Genomic DNA, 15,796 nt, shown 5'->3' with positions numbered 1-15,796 from the left:
AGAATCCCAAGCAGACCCCGTGCTGTTAGCACAGAGCCCAACGCGGGGCTCAAACTCACGCACCGTGAGATCATGGCCTGAGCTGAGATCGAGAGTCGGATGCTTAACGGACTGAGCCACCCGGGTGCCCCTGATTTCATTGAATTTTCAGTGAAGGTCTGCTGTACATTTTTTGGTTTCACGTTAGATACCGTCTTGTTCACCACTGCATCTTTTGTGCATAGCACATGTATAGCACACGTTGCAAGCTTGGAAAGTATTTGTTGAATGAAACGTAACCTTGTTGAATCACTCTGAGAAAGGGAGAGTAAATATGGGCCCACCTGCAAGGTGTCCTGTCACCTCTCCTTCTGCATCTGTACCTCCACCCCCCATTCAGTCTTTACTTAAACATGAATGAAAATTGTATACACCCATGTGCTGACTTTCTTCACTTAACCACATTTTAACCTAGATTTGATGGCTTACACATTGCTGATTTTTGAAATTTAATTTCATCCCTTAGCATTATAGAAATGTTCTTTGGCCAAACGCTGTTGGATGCTCTCCAAATGTTGCATTTTGAATGCTTTTACCCTATATATGGATTAAAAAAATTGCTGAGTGGCCACTGTTAGATATTATTGTACAGTAATTAGTGTGATAATCTAGTAATATTCAAGCATTATTTTTTTGCCTTAGAATGTTTGAAATAGAATTTTATACCAGATGGCTAGCTTGCAAACCAAAGTATTCTTGGAAGCATGATTAGTGCTAATAAGGTCATTCTGAGTCAAGTACAAGGTCATAATCTGCAGAAAAGGGTTTGGTGTAAAAGGCGACTGCCTAGTCCAATAAAAAAATATGTTTGAAGCTTAATTAATAACTTACTCTGAATGTACAGTGATATTTTAAAAGTCCAAAGAGTTTGAGCATAGAAAGGCAAAGAAAACTGCTCATAGAGAGAGCCCATGCATGGACATGTTTAAGTCAACTTAACTAGAGCCCTCAATAGCTAAAACTTAGTCCAAGTAATCGGCTTTGAAAAGAAACTGGAAAATAGTAAGAAATGGGAAAACGATTTCAAGATATGTTTTTAAAAAGGTTCTCTATGAATAAACTGAGGGTTGAAGTTGGGGTGGGAGGGAGGGGAGCGTGGGTGATGGGCATCGAGGAGGGCACCTGTTGGGATAAGCACCGGGTGTCGTATGGAAACCAATTTGACAATAAATTTCATATTCAAAAAATAATAAAGTAAAAAGGTTCTCTAGGCTTATGAGCGATCTCTTGGAGTCTGTGTGTGTAGTCAGCCCAGTCTCTTACACCTCCTCCATCTTGCTCTCCGTTTCTGCATAGTGATATCTGGTTTTCAGAACAGAGACTGCTGTGGGTGCAATCATCAGCAATCAGGATATTCAGGTTTGGGCACCTATTTCCCAGCACAGGAAAGGTGCCTGGAATATTTTAGAAAAATGTTTCAACAACGAAGGAAACTTTAATAATTTTAAGCATTTAGCAGCATTCACCTGGTGTCATTAATATTTTGCACTAACGTCCGTAATTGTGACTTGCATATGTTAATGGACATCTGACAGCTAAAACAAAGCTAAGACTCATTTCTCCTCGGTTCTCAAGACCTCGCTCTAGTGGCACGTGACCTGTACTCCATGTTTGAGGTATTAGTGACAAAACATCATGTGACATTTACTCCATCTTTGAAGTATTAGTCCTAAAACATATTTAATCATATTTCCCTTGTTTCTCCCCAAATTTCCTATTCTCCCACCAGAGAAACACATGAGAAAAAATGACATTGCTTCCCAGAGACTGTAGAGAAGATAAGAGAAAGAAGGAAGGAAGGAAGGAAGGAAGGAAGGAAGGAAGGGAGGAAGGAAACTCAGAGACACCTATTGAGAAAGGCTTTTCATTCTGAAATATTTCAGCTCAATAATACTGTATTTGGAACAAAATCAGACTGAAGGTATAATGAATAAAATAATATACTAATGAAAAGGGGTAATACAAGAAGTGAGACGCCCCAGAGAGCATTCTTTGTGCTCTTTATCACACACTTTCCATGATAAACTCCTTGGCTTTCCTTGAAGCAAAAATGAAGAGCTGTGATTAACTGCAGCTCAGAGAAGTCTCATTCTCCCGACCAGACTTGCTCCTCCTTCTCAGTAGCACCACTACTCACCTTTGCACGTTACTCACCTTTGATTTCTACCCCATGGCTTTTCTTTGATTTCTACTGCCATTATGTCAAGTGCCAGGGCCCCTCATGCCTCTGCAATCCCAGGAGGGACAAGATTTGTAAACTCTTTGTGGGTAGGATCCATGTCTTGTTCTTCTGTGTGCCTTCCATGGTACCCAGCAGTCTTTGTAGAGAGGTGCTTATTAACCAGTATACTTTATTTCATCATGCAGTGAGACCAACGCAGTTCAATCCATTTTCCTATTTACTGTGGTTGCCAGAAAGCTCAGAGCTACATTTAGGGCCCAGCTGAAGCAATTAACCTGAGTCTAGAGTTTTGAAGTTTTTCATATCATCCTTCCTATCATCCCACCTTCCCCATTACATGGTATCATGCTTACTCTTTAGGGTTGTGATCATGATCTTATTGGAAATGTGTCTTTCTTGTGAGTTACTTCCAAGTCTTTGGGGAAGGATGTAGTTGCATAAGTAGTGAGGACACAAGGGAGCAAGAAAAGGGGCTAATTTTATGTCCAAATTTATGATTTGCAGCTCATTGAGCTATCTGGTTTTCATTTCGATGTGTTCATGCATTCTGGTCATTCTGGTATTGGAAACTGGAGGCCTCGGTTGGAAATAGGCTTCCAGCAATACTCAGAAGTAAACCAAGTGCTGCTGAGAGTACTCATCATACAGAAAAGGGAAAGTAACAAGTACTTGAACCTCCTTAGACGGGTGTTTATTTTCTTCCAGTGAAAAGGAGGGAAAGTGTTGTATGAGATGTACTGTTTCCTTACTGAAACACTGCACGTACAACTGATGAGCTTTGTATTCGGTACTTGCTTTGAGGTTTGGGAGTCTATCAATACTTCGGCTTTTGATTATCCATGCTGAAATGTCATGGTTAGCATTGGGTAGTTTGCTTATTTTGATGTGAAAAGTATTTCCCTCCTTTGGGCTTTCTTTTTCCAGATGTCTTTTGGAGGGGGGCGGTGGGGAGCAGGGGTAATGTTTCCAAATGAGTGTGCTTTCTGCAGTGAGTCAAGGTACTTCTTTCTTGGAGAGCTGAGAAGAATTTACTAGAAAACTCTTTGTCGCTTACATTTGGGTACCTAGCAAACATGTAGAAAGACACTCTGGGGAGGCTTGTAGAGCAAATGCAAGCAACATGTAACACACAGCTCTTACATACTCACCTTTAGAACTAATAGCACTACTTTGTAAACAGAAAATGAATGTTTTCTAAGAGTAATAGAATACGATTTCAAAAGCCCAATCTTTTTACTCCATGACTCAGACTGGCCTTCTTTTTGTTTATTTTATTTTATTTCTAAGCAATCTTTACGCCCAATGTGAGGCTCAAACTCACAACCCTGCCTGAGATCAAGAGTCACACAGTCTACCAGCTGAGCCATAGTGACTTTTTTAATACCTCAAAAGCTCTGTTGTAGGTGTTGCCAGCTGCCACAAGTGGACTCTGTTGTATATGCAGCAAGTATGGGGGACTTGCTTATATATATCAAAAGGACATATATTGTAAGGGCAAGAAAGTTTTCCCTTCTTCCCTTCTAGGTTCTTTGGCTGGTGTAAGAATGAGTTGATATGAGACAGATTAACACGAGAAAAACAAACAAAGTTTAATAACGTGTGTTCCTCCTGTATACATGGGAGAGACCCAGGAAAACTGAGTAACTCCCTGAAGTGGCCTTAAGTACCATGTTTACCTAACGACCAAAGGAGACGTGGTGGTGGGGAGATGACCAAGAAAATCACAATAAGCATGCTCATCCTCCTCTTCTGGGTACAGCCAGGAGGACACCCTCACAGATAGTGCAAATGTCAGTGTCCCGTACAAAAGGGCGACTTCTACCCAGTTTTCAGAGCTTCACCTGTGTCTGCTGTTTCTTAAAAATAAGCAGCTTAAAATAATCAATACGCCGGGGTGCCTGGGTGGCTCAGTCAGTTGAGCATCCAACTCTTGATGTTAGCTCAGATCAAGATCCCAGGAGTGTGGGATCGAGCCCTGAGTCAGGCTCCATGCTAAGTGCGGAGCCTGATGAACATTCTCTCTCTCCCTCTGCCCCTCTCCCCGGCTCACACACACTCTCTCTCTCTCTCTCCCCCCGTCTAAAAACTAATAATAATAATCATTTTCATCAATATGCCAAAGAGGCATAATTTGGCATGGCAAAATCTGCTCCCCTTCAATATGTGCCTCTATATATGCCTCTATATAATGTACATCATATATTTACTAGTTCTTTACAATAGAAATATATATATATATATCACATATTCAAACATGTTTCACATTTATATGAGTCAGTCTTGGCTTCAAAGAGGTTGGTTTATTGAGAAGCAAAATAAGAAAACTGAAAAATTAGCTCAAACATGTATAAACAGTTTTGTAACAATGTTCAATTTTATTATTTACTAATTTATGTAAATAATATTCAAAATCCCGTTGGTCAATTACTTGCTAGTATTGTAGGTACCCTTTACCATCTTCTCTTGTAATCTATTATTTGTTTTGCTTTATCCTCCTAACTTACCAGGAAAAAATGACTTGCCTGATTTCTTTTGATCATTTTAACATACGTTATAAATAAAATATAACAGCAGTTGTGGCAATGTCAAAAATTAACAAGTGCCAACCAAAAAGTGCGATCCCCCCCCATTTTTCGTACAATAGAAATTACTTTGAGCGTTTTATTCATTAAGATTCTAGGGGCGCCTGGGTGGCGCAGTCGGTTAAGCGTCCGACTTCAGCCAGGTCACGATCTCGCGGTCCGGGAGTTCGAGCCCCGCGTCGGGCTCTGGGCTGATGGCTCAGAGCCTGGAGCCTGTTTCCGATTCTGTGTCTCCCTCTCTCTCTGCCCCTCCCCCGTTCATGCTCTGTCTCTCTCTGTCCCAAAAATAAATAAACGTTGAAAAAAAAAATTAAAAAAAAAAAAAAAAGATTCTAAAGTGAATTTGTGTTCTGTGACATCTTAAAGTAAGAAGGCTGTGATGGTAGGAAAGCCTCTCTTCACTAGATAAACTGGTCTCCCAAGTAGGCACTGGCTTATGGCCAGTCGAAAAGGGAGCAATAAGTTTTCTTCTTTCAGTTATTTACAAGCATAAAATTAAAGCCTGAATTTTTTCTTTTTCCTCTGGTCTTTCACCTGCCATACCCTTGAGCACTGAGCGTGGGAGTAGCAACTGTTTCACAATGTCCGGTTCTGAGAAGACAACTGTCCTTGGATTTTTAACATTGTGTATAAATTCCGGCAGCAGGCACATGAAAACTTCTATGACTCACATAATCAAGGATTACTCATACAGTAATGCCATACCTTTTGTGCAGAAGTGGAATGGTAAAGCATAGTTTTTAAGCTATTGTTTTGTTTTGTTTGTTTGTTTGTTTTTAAGAGAGAGAGAGAGAGAGAGAGTCTCAAGCAGGCTTCACGCTCAGCATGGAGGTCAAAGTGGGGATTGATCCCATAACTCTGGATTCACAATCTGAGCCAAAATCAGTTGAGTGAGATGCTCAACCAACTGAGCCACCCAGGTGCCCCTGTCATATTTTTCATACATAATTCACAGTAACAATTTTCATTCTGTTGTAAAGAATAAAGAAAAATCACTCATATTTTTTTTTACACTTTGTACTGATTTTATTTCCAAAGCATATGAAATTTCATTTTCTTCCTTTATTCTCTCAGAGTACCTATGAGGTATACAAGGGCAGGAATTATTCCTAGCCAAACTGATTACCGTAACTGGAAAATAATTTAGCCGTGATCTAATGATAAGTAGAATCCAGGGCATTTAAATCCCAGGTTAGAACACTTTCTGATAAAATACTGCTTTCATCTTAAAATTTAGATTTATTACTGCCTTGTCCAGGAACAGATGCATGCAAAGTCAAATGTATGAATAGCCTGTGACCTGATTCCAGATAGTTGATTCATTTCAACACTGGATTTGTTACCCTTATTATCTACCCTATCATACTGTCTTTAAAAATATAAGTACACTTTTGGAGTCTGCATGCTCCATTGTTTTTTGTCTCTTATTATGAGATCCAGGTTCCCTAGTTTCACCAGCAAATACCTGTAATGCTTTGTCTTTTAAATTTTTTTTTTTTTGATGTTTATTTTTGAGAGAGAGACAGTGCAAAGGGGGGAGGGGCAGAGAGTGAGGGAGACAGAATCTGAAGCAGGCTCCAGGCTCTGAGCTGTCAGCACAGAGCCCGATGCAGTGCTCGAACCCACAGACCAGGGGATCATGCCCTGAGCCGAAATCAAGAGTCGGACGCTTAACACACTGAGCCACCCAGGTGCCCCCATTCCCTACTCATTTAAATCAAATCGCCACTAAAACCGAGCTTTGGGTGGTGCAGACTTTTGTGAGGTGGTGTGGGTAGTGTATGTATGTAAATGTAAATCATTTGCCTGTGCTTTTGGTGGAATGAAATGCTTCCGAAGAACACTTTGGTACTACTTTGTGATAAGGTTGATCTTTTGTCATTGTGTCGACATTTGCTCTGCTCTGTGATAGTGTGCAACCTACAGCACTCAGACTTTTGTGGTCTGAGTCAACCTGCTTCTAAATAGCACTACTGTGCTTATCAAAGATTCTTCTTTTAAGGTGGTGAGAATAGTCACAAAATGCACCTGAGCAACTCTTTCGCTTAGCCCACTTCCATCCATTCTGTGTCCTTAGGCTTTTGCTGGACCGTCGCTTTGCTCAGGCTGTGGTCATTTGTGCATAAGCTCCCTTAACCCAACTCCTGATGATGTGACACTTCTTCCCCCAAACCAACTGGAAAAATCCTATTGGGCAAACCGTTACCAGAAAATCAGTGCTAAGAGAGGACGTGTTTGTACTAATTGCTCTGCTTTGTTAAGGAGGGAAGACTTAATAACGCATATAAAGCACTTTGGACGGTGCCCAGCACACGGCAAACACACAATGAAGTTAGCCATGATTATTCAGGTGAACATGGTGTAAAAAAACCCTTTGGACACTCAGTTACCTTATCTTATTCATTTCTAAGTTACTCAAGATCCCTAGGTACTGAAGAAAACACCCCACTGCCATACATTTATCTATTAAATCAGTTCTGGACATGCCTCACAGCCAGTTGATGTGCAATCTTTGTTGAAATCTTAGAGGGAAAATAGTGGCCCGGACAGCAGAAATATTTGAACTAGCTCATTCCTCAGCTTAACACATGCCGAAGGACCGCAAGGCGATACTGTACTGGTTAAGTATGCGAGCTCCAGACCCAGAGCACCTCGGTTCAAATCCTAGGTTGGCTATATTTGTGCTGTCACTTTGTGCCTGTTTCTTCACCTCACTGTGCCTCAGTTCCTCGGTTAAACACTGACCCAGGGTTATTGTGCAGATTAAATACCCTTTGAACAGTGTCTGGCACATGGTAAATACACGGTAAAGTCAGCTGTTGCTCAGGTGGACGTGGAGTGAAAAATGTTCTGTAAATCCCTCCAGTGGATGTGTCATTATGACTACTTTCAAGATATTAATGGAAACTATGATTTTACAGGGCCTCAACCTGGTTTCCGAAAGTGTGCCTACCATTGTCCCATGCCAAGTGACATGCGCTAAAACTGTATATACAGTTATTCTCCAGCACCCTCATAGATGGTCAGAATTAGTTCACATATGAAGGGTCATTTGACTTATATACTAGAGTCTAGTATATAAAGTCAATGTAGGGACACCTGGGTGGCTCAGTAAGTTAAGCGTCTGACTTTGGCTCAGGTCATGATCTCATGGTTCGTGAGTTCAAGCCCCGCCTTGGGCTCTATGCTCACAGCTCAGAGCTTGGAGCCTGCTTTGGATTCTGTGTCTCCTTCTCGTTTCTCTCTGCCCTTCCCCCACTGGTGCTGTCTGGCTGTCAAAAATAAACATTAAAAAAATTTGTTTAATATTAAAAGAAAATAAAGTCGATGTAAAACCTGAAACAAAATAAAGCCAATTAACACGCTGCAGTTTTGTTTAGTGGAAAAACAAATGTAAAGGATTGGCAGACTGATGTTTTATACTACCTACTTTATTTCACTGCATCACTTTCTGAAATATTTTTCTAGAATGGAATTTGATTTACCTTGTAAGAGAGACACATAAACTGAAGTTTTATTATTTTTTTTTTCAGAAAGACATGTTTTCTGAAGTTTTCTAATTTTATTCTGATTTTCGGGGAAGGCACAATGAAGCTAGAGTAGATTTGTTTTATTTTTCCAGTAATTGAAAGGCGCTGGCTAGACTCTCACCAGGATTCTAGAAACCTTTTTGTGCTTCATATAGAGGGTACAGGCTTACAAGTATACTACTCCCCACCACCTCCCACCCCCGAGGAACTCGTGGTCCAGCTGCTTAAACTGACTTGGAGAGTACAATTAATAGATTTCAAAACTAATTACCTTCTGCTGTTCTTTGCTTTGCTTTATTTTTGTCCTTGTTTTAGATTTGGGGATAGGCATTCTTTGGCAGAGATCATATTTCAACTTCTCCTGAGTAAGGATTAGGAGACATTTACGGTTGAGGGATTGATTTATTTTAAAACATAAAACCTCCACTTATCATTTTATCTTCTTTAAACTAACCCTTGTTTGGTTCTTTAAATACTAGGAACAGTTTCTTCATCATCATCAAATATTAACTCCTCACTGAAAGCAGAAGGAGAGCTTAACAAGGTTGCTATATTTACTAAGGTAGAGCGACTCACTTTAAAACCTATATTTTTAAAAGCGTAATCTCATTAGTTTCATGTGGAACTTTCTCAATTCTGTTCACATCTCTGACACACATTTTAGAATGAAGCTTCCTATACTTGGTAGATATTCAGGCCACGCAGAATAGATCTTTATTTAGAAAAGAGAAAGCGTTTGTATCAATGAAATTGCTTGTTTTTATGTCTGCAGAACAAAACCAAACAGGAAGTTAGCCTAATTTTCAGATACTTTAAAAAATAATAATAATCACTTGGTCAAAAATGCCACTCGATTTAAATACACAGTGTGCATTTAGAGTTTGGAGTTTTCTTGGGGGATTTGTCTAAAATGCCTACAGTTTTAATAACAAGTTAGCACAGAGTTTTCATTAAGACTTTTGGTGATAAAAAATATATTACCATTAACAAAATGCAAGTTTAGTCCATGCCTCAAAGTATTTGAATGGCAGTGCATATGCCACTAAGTAAGACTTCCTGCTTGGAAATTACATATTCGGTATTAGTCTGGCGTTTGGGTAGGTGTGTGAGGAAAACGCTTACTTCAAGTGGATACATTTGGCTCTATTTGGGGATTGAAACGCAGTCTCACATGTGTGAATTTAGCAAGATCCCATGAACAACCATTTTGATATCATGCTTTTAAATGTCTTCATTTGAAAAAGGACTTATGTTTAGCAAAAGAGGGACTGATTTTCATCTTTGTGCCTGTAATTTCAAAATCCAAAAGTAAATAACTATATGTGCCCTTTGCCTAACCTCTGGGTGGAGGGATCTGTCGCTGGCTGGAGAGATGTAATTATTTAATGTATTCTTAGCACCATACTGAGGCCCGCAAAGATAAATTGTTTAAATCTGAACAATAATCAGGGCCTTTCCCATTTTATACTCACCTTAGAAGTTTGCGACCTATTTGAAACTTTCCTTCTTCGAAACTTTTGTTTTACTCAGGGTCAGGAAACTTAATTTTGCCAAGTAGAAACCCCAAGGTTTAAGTTTAGTACACAACAAAGACCCTTAGTAATCAAGGGGATTGCCAAACACCTTCTTACTTCCCAAGTTTTAGTGCAATTAAAACTCACTTGAGACCCTTAAGTTTAGGTCATGGAAAACCTAAGGTAACTGGCATGGTTCCAAGGGACAGAAGACACAGTATAGGGAGAGCCCATTAGAGAAGTCTTGAAGCTGCCTGCCTGAAGCATTCAAGGAAAAGAAAGAAATCCGGGAAGATGATCGTGGGGTGTTTCTTTGTAGCAATCTTAGGGAAAAATCGCCATCTTGTTAGCTTTTGGGAGATCCAGGATAGGCAAAAATGTTAAATGTCATTTCAACAGGACATCGAATTCTTTGTACTTCAACTATATTTTTCTATTTAGGGGAGAAATAGAAGTGGAAAAGTGTGAAGGAAAAATTAACTGGATCTGTCAAATGCCATGGGACTTGGTTTGAGCTCTGGTAGGAGGGAGTCAGTATGTTCATAAGGACAGTCTAATGAGACATGTATGGCAAAAGGTGTCTTATGAGAAAAAGAGCCATGGTTTCTGTGATGAACTATGCTGGGATCGCAGGTTTCTTTACTGGAGGACATATGAGAGAGAACCTTTTCTTTCTCTTTCTTTCTTTCTTTCTTTCTTTCTTTCTTTTCTTCCTTTTCTTTCTTTTCTTTCTTTTTTCTTTTCTTCTTTTCTTTCTTTTTTTCTTTCTTTTCTTTCTTTTTCCTTTTCTTTCTTCTTTTCATTCTTTCTTTTTTCTTTCTTTTCTTTCTTTTTTCTTTCTTTCCCTACTACTACCAAGACAAGAGAGAACCTTTAATATGCGCGGTCTCCAAGAGAGGAATATAGTATACCACTCTTACAACAATTGAACCAGGGAACTCAGCTTCTGAGGCTCCCCTCTTGGAAATACCAATCTGTGGTCCACACTCTGTCAGATGCTTTCCAGCTTTACTCTTTCCTGTTTCCCTAACCTGTTGCACTATAACCATATAAACTTCCCCAGTGTGGTACAATTTCATTCTTTCTGACCTTAGGAATTCTGAATCTTTGATAATTCCAACAAAGGCATCTGCATACTTTTTTTAGTGTTGAAGACATATTTGCTTTTATTCTTTTAATTTTTCCATTCTTATTTCTGTTGCACTTATGGAATGTAAATGTTTTGGAATACACAGTGCAAATTACAAAACAGTTTTGTTTCAAAAGAGCTTGCTAATAAAGTTATAGGAAAAATACGAAAACACTTAATGAAGTTTATGAAATACTGGAATTTGGGGGTCAGAAATCAGTCAGATGAGCAGTCCCTTGCCAGGCTTTGCTCTGGGACTAGAATGCACATAAAATATGCCTTCTGCCCTCAGAGAGTTAAAAAAAATTTTTTTTTTAAGTTTATTTGTTTTTGAGAGACAGAGGGCAGGGGAGGGGCAGAGAGAGGGAGACACAGAATTCAAAGCAGGCTCCAGGCTCTGAGCTGTCAGCGCAGAGCCTGACATGGGGCTCGAACCCACGAACTGTGAGATCATGTCCTAGAGTTGAAGTCAGACGCTCAACTGACTGAGCCACCCAGGCACCTTGCCCTCGGAGAGTTTATAGACTAGTGACTGATCCTTATACCAGAGATTGTTGCATTCTTTACTAGGGATCACGGTATTCAAAGTGTGGTCCAAGGACTCTAGGGAGTCACTGAAACCCTTTCTGGAGTCTTAGAGACCAAAACTGTTTTCATGGTTATATTAAGACCTCATTTGCTAGTTTCACTTCCATTCTCTCAAGAGTGGAGTTTTCCAGGGAGGACATGATAAGTGATGTTGCAACAATTGAATGCAAAAACAGGCATGAGAGGAGTCTGCATTGCTAATGAATAAAAAATAAATTCAGGACCATGTCTAGTAACTGATTCCTAAATGTTCCCAATTACCACTTTTGTAATATACATGCTCCTTGTAAGGTGAGGCCATTACGGATTGCCATTTTTCCTGACTATATTGTTGTGTTCATTAGAATTAACTATGCCCTTTTACCTCTCCCAGTCTTTTAACATGAGTAATCAAGGGTTGGCTGAAAAAAACCATCTATGCAAATAACGGCTATTCATGCCATTAGTTTGCATGCTTCGAATACGTATCTGCATAGATCTAATGTGTGCGTAGCGAAATGTGATGCTTAAGCCGTCATTTTCCCCAGCTTTAATGGATGACTTTTGCTTGAATTTGAGTATTCCACAGACAAGGCTGAAGACCAAAAAAAAAAAGTTAACCCACTCTCGTCACCCCTCCCACACACAAATAAAACCTTACAAACATAAAAGCCTCATCTTCCTGTGATAATTTATATGTTCCAAAAATGTGTATAAATTCAGAATCGGGAGCTAAGTATGGTGGTCACTGACCATGCCCCTCTTCATCCTAACCTAAAGGAGGAGCCCCAGGCAGGCACAAAGTCATTTGAATATACTGTTGCGCCACTGTGGGTGGGAAAGTAGAGCGACTGACAGGTAAGGAGCTGTGTGAAGCTTTTGGTGGGAGGAGCCACAGATTAAAAAATTGCTGTCTCCAACAGCCAACTTCCTTAAATTCCTTGCAGCTGGTCAGGTAAGCTGGGACTGAGAGGGCCTCTGCTTTGCTTGGGGCAACTGAAGGCCCGGTAGAGCCTGGGCTGCTTCCATGGAGGGAAATCCTTATGTCCTTAAGGTAAAGGGGGTAAAATGGGTTTTTGGGGATTTGACTTTATTTAGCTCAACTCACCAGGGTAGAAGAATGGATAGGGGGAGGGTTGCCAGATAATATATTAAAGGGAGAGCATATTTATACTAAAAAAAAATTGTTCATTGTTTGTCTGAAATTCGGATTCGATTGGGCGTTCTCTATTTCCATTTGATAAATCTGGCAACCCTTAATGGGGTTCTAGGCAGAAACCCTAGCTGGGGAAGAGAGGGTGAAAGGAAGCCGCTGGGGTCCTCTTTGTCCTGGGGGTGTATCACTATGGTAGGTGACTACGTGGGGTGTCTAAAAAAGGGAGGGACAGCAACCCTAACAGCCTGAGATTTGGCCATGGGCCGAGACAGACCTCCCTTCATGTTGTTTCGTAACAAAGCCTATGTTGCATGACTTCATATGTGTTTTGTTTCTTGGAGTAACAAATTGAACGTCATGATGTCTTCTTTCCTTTTTTCTGCATTTTAATGATATTTTACGTAGGCAGCCATCGAACTACTTCAAAGACAGCTTCCATGAATAGTTAGCATGAGAAATGCCTTCTGACTTTTGGTAATTTGGTACCAGTGTGCTTTCATTGTCTTTGGGATTTGATTTGATTCTGGCTTAGCTGTTTTGTAAACAGAGGGGGGTGCATTCTTGAGGAGCTTATTATTGAACAGATACTCCGTTAATGTTTTTCTAACGCAACTGAAGGTATTTGATTAGACCAGGGCAGGAAGCAGATTTGAGGTATGGGTGAGGCAGGCTTGGTTTCACTGCGAACAGCCACTGTGATTTTTAGTGTTATTTTCTCCTCAAAAAATTTCATAGAAAAATTTGAGCTCGTGATTATTCGAAAATAAACGCTTAACGTGAATGCACCTGAACGGGGGGTCTTGAAGTGTAGCGGGTATGTTTTTCTTGTAAGAAGGCAGCATATGCAATCGCTATCCACAAGAAGGCCCCATGTATTCCACCTTTGTCTAAGTGGCTTCAGGGAATTTGACTTCCAGCTTGTTCAGAGACATGTGGGGTGGGGTGCCGATTAAATATAAGTCTGCTGTGGGTTCCTTTATTCGGCTCTGTGGGGTCCCATGTCCTGGGGGTTCTTGTGGCTACAGACCCCTGGAATTAGACCAGGGTTTGTGTCTGTGTGCTTCGTGGGTTCCCGAGACTTCTGGTTCAGTTGCACTGAATTACCAGAATTTTTCAGCCATGGTGGTCACATACAGCCCAGAGTATATATTCAGAGCAAAAAAGGGGGGGGGGGGATGGTATAAATTAGCCGTTTTCTGACCTGAATAGAAGAATAGCCAATCATTTGGGACAGACAACCAGGAACAGCCAAATTCATATGTTGGCTGCTGATCCCTTCTTGGAGGAAGTAGGAAGAGCTTAATGGAAGGAAATATAGCAAGAGCAGCGATTAGGCTTCTGAGGCCGACTTAGTGTTATTCCCTATAAAGTCATTCTCACAAAGTTTATTCACTCATTCGGCAAACTTACGGAGTGGCCACTATTCATCATGCACAGAACATCCCTGGAGGTTCAAAGATGAAGAAGATATACTTCTACCTTTAGATAAGCTCAAAGTCTAATGGGGAGATAGGCATGCAAACAATTTATCGATGTACACAGTGATAAGTGCTATGATAAAACTGTGAGTACAAGGGGCAGTTGGAGGAACAAAAGAGGGGGGAGGCAAAGGTGAGCGGGGGTGGGAAATGAGTCCAGGCAAATTTTTTTTTACAGAGGAAGAGTCTTTTGAACTGAAAATCCATATTGGGTAGTGAGAGTCTGGGAACTTGGCTCCTGTCCTTCCTGAGTTGCTTGTTAATTAGGACAAGCCACCTCACTGCTTTGGCCTTTACTTTCTCAAGAAGATAAAGGCCCACGAGATGTTCCGAAAAATCTGGGTCAGCCCTAAATGTTACAGTCTGGTAAGCACGTTTATCTTAGTGGACTCTTTCAGAACAAGCAGTAATCATTGAGCCTACTCCCTTCATCTTTTGGAGGTCACGATTGGAAAGCTTTCTTGAGGCAGATAGTCAAGAGAATTCTTCTGCCCTCCTCCCAGCCTCTTACTTATTCAGACGTGGTGTCTGGTTAAGCACCAAAGTCATTGCCCTGTGTATGTGTAAATGGGATCAAGAAAGCTGAGTTCAGTAGCATAAGGAAACGAGATACAGTGCTGACTGCAGTGGGGGGGGGGGGGGGTGGTGCTTGGGTGGCCGTCTCCATGGGGGTCTGTGTTCAGCCTCATTAATCTTGCCTTCGATATTTTCAGGAAATGACTTATTAAAGACTTTTTGTAGAAAAGATTTCTCATCTGCATCCCAAATTTAAATTAAAAGCTGGATGTAAGATTTAAGGATGCTCTTTATGCCTATTTATCGATGTTCATAGATGGTATAATATTGGAGGAGAAAATGGTGCAAATTATATCCATTTTTAGAAAGGAGGAACCCTAAGAGGGAGAAAGTGAACAGTTAGCCACTATTAGTAAGCTGACATCCGGCTAATACTCAGTTTATGTTGATGTCCCCCCACTTTTTGCTCTTTTAGATGGTTCCTAGCCTTTAATAGGTCTTGATGGTCGTAGGAACCAGGCAACCCTGGACATGTGGTCTGTAATTCTCAAATAACCGTTACTTCCTCTGAGAGGCCATGTCCATGCATGTAAGTATGTTTCAGTGGGGCACTGATCAATAGGGTTTTTCATTTAACACACGATCATTAAAATGAAATACCGTATTTTTTTTTTCATCGAACAAGTCATCTGCTTGTTGCCACTTTAACTCTTCATAGTCTAACAGAGGTGTGAGGTGTCTTTGAAAAGTAATCCAGTTATCATTGTATTTGAGGGGAGGTTTTTTCCACCACAATACCAAATGTATTTGAAGAAGCCCATCATTCTGCAAACAGCTGTTTCTGTTAAGATACTGTGACTGACAAAGGGTAATTTTCAGCTTCCTAGGGTCCTTTTCTTATTCTGATGGATGGTGGAGCTTTCTCTTCGAAACATAAAAAAGTACATTTCACAGGGTTTTTCTACCACCAAGTGCCTGGGAAATCTTGGATCTGACAGACTCACTCTCATAACTCCCAAGACTTAGGTGGGATTTGAATCTCTACAATGCTACTTTTCTCTTCTCCGTCAAAGGCTTTGTACTCATTTGTCAAAAGCCTGAAG

General features: G+C 40.5%; 1 protein-coding gene across 12 annotated transcripts in view; it reads left to right on the top strand.

Annotated features, from left to right (window-relative positions):
* The window catches only part of MBNL3 (muscleblind like splicing regulator 3), a 112,258-nt gene that overhangs the window by 59,629 nt on the left and 36,833 nt on the right, over positions 1 to 15,796 (top strand). Inside the window, exon 1 of one of the 12 annotated variants that reach the window (XM_045472481.1) lies at positions 12,479 to 12,597. The exons of the other annotated variants lie outside the window; for them this stretch is intronic. Coding sequence (XP_045328437.1) covers positions 12,571 to 12,597 — 27 coding nt within the window. The 5' untranslated portion in view covers positions 12,479 to 12,570. Of the gene's footprint in view, positions 1 to 12,478; positions 12,598 to 15,796 lie in introns of those variants that run through there. 12 annotated transcript variants of the gene reach the window in all.

This window comes from Leopardus geoffroyi, chromosome X (assembly GCF_018350155.1).
Source record: "Leopardus geoffroyi isolate Oge1 chromosome X, O.geoffroyi_Oge1_pat1.0, whole genome shotgun sequence".
Lineage (NCBI taxonomy): Eukaryota > Metazoa > Chordata > Mammalia > Carnivora > Felidae > Leopardus > Leopardus geoffroyi.
This window is presented reverse-complemented; position numbering and strand designations above follow the sequence as displayed.